At 39.8% G+C, this 8,684-nt stretch overlaps 1 protein-coding gene and 1 long non-coding RNA gene across 4 annotated transcripts in view; one reads left to right on the forward strand and one right to left on the reverse strand.

Annotated features, from left to right (window-relative positions):
• LEKR1 (leucine, glutamate and lysine rich 1) overlaps positions 1–4,448 on the reverse strand; it is a 183,687-nt gene extending 179,239 nt beyond the window's left edge. Inside the window, exons 1-2 of one of the 2 annotated variants that reach the window (XM_032343951.1) lie at positions 4,355–4,448; positions 945–1,026 (exon numbers count right to left, since the gene is read on the reverse strand). In XM_032343951.1, the coding sequence (XP_032199842.1) occupies positions 945–992 (48 nt within the window). In that variant the 5' untranslated portion in view covers positions 993–1,026; positions 4,355–4,448. Of the gene's footprint in view, positions 1–944; positions 1,027–4,076; positions 4,163–4,354 lie in introns of those variants that run through there. The other variant, XM_032343960.1, reaches the window with a different exon arrangement.
• Positions 4,449–4,519: 71 nt separating this feature from the next.
• Positions 4,520–8,260, forward strand: LOC116591208. Of its 2 annotated transcripts, none has more exons than XR_004285869.1 (3): positions 4,520–5,532; positions 7,532–7,616; positions 8,224–8,260. It is a non-coding gene; the product is annotated as an uncharacterized LOC116591208 (long non-coding RNA). The 2 variants fall into 2 exon arrangements; XR_004285870.1 differs by having other exon boundaries at positions 4,520–5,101.
• Positions 8,261–8,684: the final 424 nt, after the last annotated feature.

Here is an 8,684-nt window from a genome sequence, read left to right on the forward strand (position 1 = left end):
GCATCAAGTTAAATCAATGGAATGATTAATGCTAACAGGCAGCCCAAAGCAATGTGCACAAAGGATAAAAGCATATCTGAGAGATGACTGCAATTTTTAATTAAAAAGTAATGGATTGGTGGTTAATTAAGAGTTGACTGTAGATTTACTAAAAAACCTCAATGATTAATGATAGTTAATGTTTGAGGTTTCAATACACAATTTGTCAATCAGTTTCAAAGAGGTATTTTAAAAATTAAACTGTTAACAATGTATGCATTGCCAAAGTAAATATAGGGTAAATGCTTCTGCCTGAGGACAGATAAGAACTCACAGGGAGGAAAGGAGGATAGAAACTGTAAAGAAAAATTGATGTTCATCAGATTCAATGAGCAGATATATATGAAAGGTTTTAAAACAGTGTCTGGTACATGATAAGTGGCAAAAAATAAGATGAAACTGAAATAGACCTTTATATGGAGAGAGACACCAACATTTAGCATCACAACATTTAGCGTTTGTAACAAAAAGTTACAAAGTAACTGTAGTTTCTATAATAGCTTACACTAATTACCCATTTTGCAAATACAGAATAAGGTTCACTTAAAATTTTAAACAGGGCCATGTATTTCCATTTTTTATAAGCTTTCTTCTCCTGAAAAGCTACAAGAAAAGTACCTTAGTATTTAGACATTCCCGAGGCCCTCTTTTCACAAAAGCTCCACAAATACCTGGTCAAATACTATGCTGGAATTAAAGATGTCTCCTTCACAGGTTAACCATTCTTTGCACTAAACTGAACTCTAGTTTGGCCATTATGGTTATTCTCCTTAACCACTCCATCAGTTCATTGCAGATGCTCTGACGAAAATAAGTGTAAAACCTCTAAAATCATTCTCCCAGGTTTTACAACTAACTACCTTAAAATGTTCTTAATATTATGCTGTAATAACCCAATATCATACCTTTTGGATTTCTTCAGGTAATGCATGCATGGGGATGTGACGATCCATAATTTCCAAAATGTGAGTTCTCAAGTAAAATAATCTAAAAACATTGATAACAATAATCAGAATTGAAACAATGTGAATAAAATTCAAATTAAAAGATATAAGTTCTTAGGAGTACTCAGAGATGAATGGTGATAACTTTCAACAGTTATTCTGTCAACTCAATGTTAAAAGGTACAAACAACTGGGCTTTTCTCAGTTATTAGGCCACTAGAATGAAAAAGATAACAGACAACTTAGAAAACTTCTTTTTCTTTAGAACTTTATAGTCTAATTGTAATTTCTGTGGTGGTTTACTACTAACAATTTGTTTTGCAAATACAGAATAAATGTCACTTAAAATTTTAAACAGGCCCATTTATTTCTGTTTCCTTATAAAAGGGGGGTTCAAAAACTTAACAGAAAAATATCTAAATATAGTAGTTTAGTTCAGCAGATAGGAAAAACAATTGTGACACGAATGCTGGTTTAAAGGATGAAGTATGAAAAAGACAGTTATCAAATTAAATATCATCCGCAGACATGGAAGATCAGTGCATCAAAGCATGAGAAGTGTTCATTTTAAGATGAACATTTACATAATTTTGTTCAGATATTTTACTTTAATAGATTTTCATTTTCTTTTTTAAAACATTTTATTTATTTATTTGACAGACAGAGATCACAAGTAGGCAGAGAGGCAGGCAGAGAGGCAGGCAGAGAGGCAGGCAGAGAGCAGGAGTGGGAAGCAGGCTCCCCGTCGACCAGAGAGCCCCAAGCTCCCAGGACCCTGAGACCTTGGCCTGAGCCGAAGGCAGAGGGTTAACCCGCTGAGACACCCAGGTGCCCCAGATTTTCATTTTCTAATAAAAGAACTCAACATAAAATTCTTTTTTTTTTAAAGATTTATTTATTTATTTGACAGAGAGAGATTACAAGTAGGCAGAGAGGCAGGCAGAGAGAGAGAGGAGGAAGCAGGCTCCCTGCTGAGCAGAGAGCCCGATGCAGGACTCGATCCCAGGACCCTGAGATCACGACCTGAGCCGAAGGCAGGGGCTTAACCCACTGAGCCACCCAGGCACCCTCAACATAAAATTCTATCACTACTTTGTTATAACTGCACAAGGTGACTGAAGGAAGTACTTTCGGGTTTTTTTTTTTTTTTTAATCTTTCCCAACTATGGAGAGAGAATACACAGTCCAGTTTCGTAAGAAATGTTTATATATACATCTGAGGAGTGACGAGTAGAAAGAGGGCAGCGGAGTATGAACAGGCACAATTCCATAGCAAGGAAGAAAGTCTGAGGGCCAGGAGTGGTAGAGAAGGAACAACCTAGGAGTTCAGAAAAGAAACCTGTCTTATCTTTCGGGTGGGAATTGGAAACTATGGAAGGCTTCCTGAAGCCATCTGCTTTTGATCAGAGCATGATTTTGACACAAAGATAGACTGGAGGCAGAGTACTCTATCAGAGACAGCAACCTCAGCCACTACAGAGTGTTAGGGAAATTGTAGTTGACAAAAATTTCTGTAGTAGCAGTATTTTTTTTTAATCATGCAACCATTGTTGGAAAGAAAATTCCTCATCCCCTGTGTTAACACAAAGCCTGCTGTTTTAATGAGATGCTTTTTAAAAACAAATAACTAATGGACTCTCTTCCCATAGAAAGATAATGTGTGTGTGTGGTAAAGTTAACTGGAGTTAACTATGAGGGTAAAGTTAACTGACATAGCTAACATAGGCCCACATAGCCAAGTACATAATAATCTGATGTTCAGCAGACTGTCTCTGATGTGGCAAGAGCTCATTATTCACAGAAGGCTCATTATTCTCTCTTCTGTCATTTTACAATGGACTCACCATCAGTAAAATAAGATGGCATCACCTTAATTAAACTCTGGTAGGAGTAGAATTTTTCCTAAAATTACCAACGAAATCTCCTTTTTAAATTCCACCCATAAAATTATTTGAAAGTATGGATCTAGTGACAGTATAAACAAGGGACCAGTGGAACAGTTTTTGTTTAGTATCCTCTTCATCTCTACAACTATTCCAATTTTGTAGCCTTATTATAGCAAGTGGGGAAATTTGGCAGGTTCTGATTACTGAAGAATTAAATACTGCCAACCCGAAAAATCTCTCCACAATGCAGAAAGAAAACAGTCTTATTACTGAATAAGCATTTAACTAGATTGTGACGCACATCAGAGCCAATCTGCTAATGAGACTACAAAGACAGAAAGTAACTCCACTTTTTTTTATATAACTGTGTAGATACAATCCATTACATACATCTTCTCAAGAGAAACGGTAACTCATTCTCAATACAGTCTGTTATACAATTTCATAGTTTGTTTTCAATTGACCTAGTAACTGAAGAAGCTATCTGCGCTAGTTAATTGCGACTGTTCTAAGGAATACAAATCTCTAGGACAGAGCCCTTGGTACTAATGTAAGGAGCCTAGGCGAAATTTCCAAGGTGACAGATAGCTTCCTTGATGTTTACATTTTAAAGAAATTTTTCTCAAGTCCTCAAGAAAAATTGAGTCTTTTTAAAAATCGCATAGGTATTAAAGGAACGGTGGAAACATTCACAAATACAAAGTTTCTCAAGAAAGGGAAGGGGAAAGTCTCTTTCCCCTTTGGCAACACGGCAATTTTTTAAATTATTACTTCACTCGCACATTATTTTGCATGTTTTATGAAGTCAGTTTCTTTTATTCTTTCACATTACATACATGAAGGCTGCCCTTGAGCAAGAGGTGCGGTGAAACTGGCAGCAACCACTAAGTATTTGTGAACCTGCTCTTTAACAGGATCACAAGGAAGATGTCGAAAACACAGGAACGTCCTGGATTGTTCACTTCCGATTCCCTTCCTCACAGCAGTGTCACGTTGGGCCATTAAGTCACGTTCAGCTTTCGGGCCCTTCCGTAAACACACCCTTCCCCTGGTGTGAATCACCCGCAAACGAGCAGGTCACGGTCAGGTGAAACGAAGTTCACGTTCTAAGACATTCCTGAAGCGGCGGGATTTTCCAAATAGAAACCAACTGCAAGGCCAGCTAAGACTGCTGGATTTTGAAACCCGTCCCCTTCTAACCCCGTACCCTCGGGACCTGCTGTGGCAAGAGGAAGGAGGAGGGTGCAGGGCGGAGGACGAGCTGCGCTCTCGTTAGAGGACGCCGGGGCCAAGCGAGCTCGCGGAAGCTGTGCAGGGGCCGCAAAGGGGTGCGGGGGCGACGCTCGGGGCCACATTCCCTTGCCCCGGCGCCGCGGCTCAGCCTTCCGGCTCTCTCCCCCGGTGTCAGCACGCCTCCGCTCCGGAACTGCGTCCCGAGGACTGGGTAGGCCGGGGGGCACTCAAGGAAGTCATTCATTGTCTCACCTAGACCTCCACTCGGAGTGCGAACGGCTTTCGCGGTCTCCCCGGAGACCAAAGCTACGCGTCGGCTCGACGTCAGGGCGCAGTGACGTCACGGCCCACGCCGTTCGCCAACGCAGAGCGGGGCTCCCTTGCCACGCCTCGGGCCCCACGCGCCCGGCGGAAGCCGGAAAGCTCTCGACGGGGTTTGCGGGGAGTGAGGGGGCGGGGGGCGGGGAGGGGGGGGCTTGTCTGATACCGAGTGTTTTGTGAGGGAAGGAAGGGGCGCGAAGACGAACGTGGGGGAGGCCAGGCTGGAGTCCTAGTAGAAGCTGCTGAGAAGAGAAATGTCCCTAGGTTCAAGTGGGTTGGAGAGAGACTCAGCCTGCAGTGGTGGCCTAGGTCCCTGTACCTCTGATCCCTGGCTCTAGAGCCCGCAAAGCGGGCACAGCAGTGGGCCATTATAATACTGAGCGCCAAGAAGAGAAAAGCCTGTTGAAGAGGTCATGAGTATAAAGGGAAGCTCTGGTCATTGGCATTGCCACGAGGGCAATTGGGAAGGCGTTAGAATTTTCATAGCCCAAACTACTCGGGATGTAGTAAGGCTCATTCAGAAGGTACCCTGAGACTGCCCTCGTACACAAGTTATTTACAGGAGGCTGCGTAGCTTTACACGTGACTCTTCCTTCATAAAGCAAGTGTTTATTAATGACCTACTACTAAGAGACAAGCACTGCATACCGGAATGGGGTGATTCTGTGACTAACCCAGGTAGGGGCAGCTACTGGTGTGATTTTCAAGTGACTCTTAAATAGTCCCAATCTCACCTTTCCCAGGTATATGAGGTCGAAAATGTAGCTCTTACAAGAAAAATCGGATGTGGCTCACTAGCATGGAAAGAGACTTGTTACTTTCGGATGAAGTAAGGTTTAAGAAAGAGAAAACTAGTTAAAACCTATAGATTTAGAGGTGACCAAACCATGCAGAGCAGTGCTGAAACGGTAGTCAAACTGCTGGTGAGAGCTGTTTATTAATGAAAATGACAGCATGTAGTAGTGAACACTCCTAAAAGCCTTGTTCCCCAAAGTCTTAGAGGTAGATATACCCTGTACACTTAACCTGGCGGATATTTTTGCCCCAACGCCTACCAACGACTTTGAGATTCCACCCCCTCAAAGAGCGTTTTTCTCCATTTGGAAAAGGTAAGCAACAAGAGGACTGAAGAGGTTAAGGGGAGTAGAGGACAGCCAACAAAGTGATCAGGTAGGACATGCTTATGAGAAGTGCAAAGGACTTTCAAAAGCTGTTTATGTTCAGCATGTTTCTTTGAGGGACAATGAAGGTAGGATTGTTCTCAGTAATGGGGTTTAGACATGAGGCATAAAAAAAGGAGTTCATCTAGGTCCACTGAGTGCTTTATCTGGAACAGAAACTGTACACCTAAAGCAAGGTGACTTTTCTGAGGCAATAGTATTTATTGAGTACTTCGTGTATATGATAAGGAAAGGAAAGGAAACACCTTAAGGGTGGAAGAAGATAGAGCTGAAAGGCTGTAATTTGTTCTGTGATTTAATTTCATCTGTCCTTAGTCATCTCTACATAGCCTTGAGACCAGTTTTCCTCCCACCATAAGCATCCGCACCACAAACGTCCCTTAGACCTACACTGTCCAATTAGATAGCCACGTCTGACTAATCAAAATGAAATTTAAAAATTCCTTTATTGCACTAGCCACAGTACGAGTGTTCAGTAGTCATATATTGCCACAGCATCAGGCTACCCATATTTAGAACATTGTCATCATCAGAGAAAGTTCTGAACAGGGAGCAGTAGGCCCAGTAAGAATTTCAAGGATAAAGAGAGTTAATAAATTGTGAAGAATAGCGTTTGTTAAAAAATAGCAGTGAAAGGCGTTATCCCTGAAGACCACAGCACAGATGAAGAGTTATGAAATTTGTTACTTTTTAAAAAAAGAAATCCAGTAAGCCTGCCCACAGGGTCTTGTGTGTTTATTCTTGGTTCTCTGTTGATCTCAATCTCTCCTTCTCTCCCTCTGAATTTCTTTCCTTTTTTCGGTTTGTCCACTACTTTTCTTCACCCCATTATTGGCTATACTGGAATTGAAGTAGAATTTAAAATGTTCCTATCATTAAACATACTGAAAGTTTTGTGTTATTCTGTTCTTAAATTTTAAATCATCTAAGTTTCACTTTTTACTGTGACTTTATAAAGTAATCCATTGATAATTAAGTTCCTTTTCAACTTCTATAAGACCCTTTATTATTTGTTTTCCCCTGTGGGTCAATGACCCCTGAGAGAAAAAAATATAGTCCCTGGTTTTGGAAGAAGAGTCTAAAGAGCCTAAAGTTTAGTCTAAAGTGACTAAAAGCTTTCCACAATGTCTGTAGACCTTTGTGTTGTAGTAGTAATATTTATGAGAACACTGTCTGTGCTTTTGTTTCTATCATGAATTTACCTAAGATATTGATCCATCAAGGCACTGTCATTCATCCCATTCGTTTTGGTAATAGTATAACCCCCTTCCCTCCCTCCATAAAAAGCATATGGAAGAATAGGTACTTCGTTGGAAAGTCTGATGAAAATATCAGGAAGTCTCCCCAAGATTGCTAATTTCAAAGTGAGTTCAGAACTGTACCAAAAGGAGCATGGCAAAATTATAGTTAGCCCAGCTTTATTTTTATCTTGTGAACCAGAACACACATACTAATACCTCCAAAGTTTGAATGAAACAGTTGCAATACAGGCCTCCCAGGTGGGAAGCAACCATGGATTTCACTGCTAATTCTGGGATCTATCCAATGCAATTGCAGAATTTTTAAAAAACTAACATTTATTGGGCTCTTTCTGTTTGCCAGTCACTTCATACACAATGTCTCATTTATTGAGAATCCTTCCAAACATAACTCAGTCATATCCTTCTTATTGTTTACTTTTACCCAAATGATGGAAATGGCCAAGGGCAAGGTCAAGGGCAAGGTCCAACATGTGACCACTGAAGTGTACTTGGAGTGAAAAGTATAAGCAGAAGCACCTGGGTCTCATGTACTGTGTTAGTTGACTCTGTTGGGCAGTCAGTACCCAGGAGGCATCAGTAACACATGTAAATACTCAAAAAGTATTGAATTCTGGAAACTTGACTTTGTCTTAGACTTACTTTTTTTCATAACTTTTCTGATACAGCTTCCAGTTTTCAAAAAAGAGGCCAGCTACAAGTGACTACTTGCTTTGTTGTACTTACCCCAAAACACTTTATTCTCACCAAGATGTGTATTAGATTTTTCTTTTCCCTAATACTGTTTTTGTAAGTGCTAATCAACATTTAAAGTTGTAGATTCCTTTGTAAAGCTGCTTTGTATATTTTGAATTCCAAATAACCGGTCTAGAGGTAGCTTTGGCCACAAAATATTATTTGTGGGGTTTTGCTTTGTATATTTTTTAATCCATCCAATGTATATATTTTAATCCATCCTATGTGCAGTATAAACTTGAGTACCTAATAAAATGAAAGTCACAATGTTTAAATAGCATCTCTCTCTAGGAGTTCAAATGTGTTGTGATCTATGCAGTAATAAATTCTATATTGAATTCTTTTTAGCCCTGAGAATAGAATTATTGAACAAATTTCCAATGAGACATCAAGCCTTTAAGTGATATACATCTACTCTCAAATATTAAAAGTAAGTCAGGCACTATAGCAAAAACTTCAGTGATTTTAAGTATATTCTCTTGTGGCCATTCACTACTGACAAAAGCTTTACCCAAAAATGTACTATGTGCCAAGTATACTTTAATATTTGTTACATGATGGGTGTCTGGGTGGCTCAGTTGGTATGCGTCTGCGTTCGGCTCAGGTGTTGATCCCAGGGTCCTAGGATGGAGCTCCACAGCCCCATGTCAGGCTCCTTGCTTAGCAGGAAGCCTGCTTCTCTCTCTCCCACTCCCCCCACTTGTGTTCCCTCTTTCGCTGTGTCTCTGTCAAATAAATAAAATATTCTAAAAAATATTTTTTACATAAGTATATTTATTTTTATTGAAATATAATTGACTTTTCACATTTTATTAGTTCCAGGTACATAATATAATGAGTCAATATTTGTATATATTGTGAAATAATCACCACAATAAGTCTAGTTAACATCCATTACCACACATAATTACAAACTGTTTTTCTTGTGATAAGAGCTTTTAAGATCTATCTTCTTAGCAATTTTTCAAATATAAAATACAGTATTATTAATTATCATCAATATGCTGTCCAATACATCCCCAGGATACATTTACTTCTATGAACATATTTAAAAACAAAAAGAACAAAGCTCTCATGTAACTGACT

Source organism: Mustela erminea, chromosome 1 (genome assembly GCF_009829155.1).
Source record: "Mustela erminea isolate mMusErm1 chromosome 1, mMusErm1.Pri, whole genome shotgun sequence".
Taxonomy (NCBI): Eukaryota; Metazoa; Chordata; class Mammalia; order Carnivora; family Mustelidae; genus Mustela; species Mustela erminea.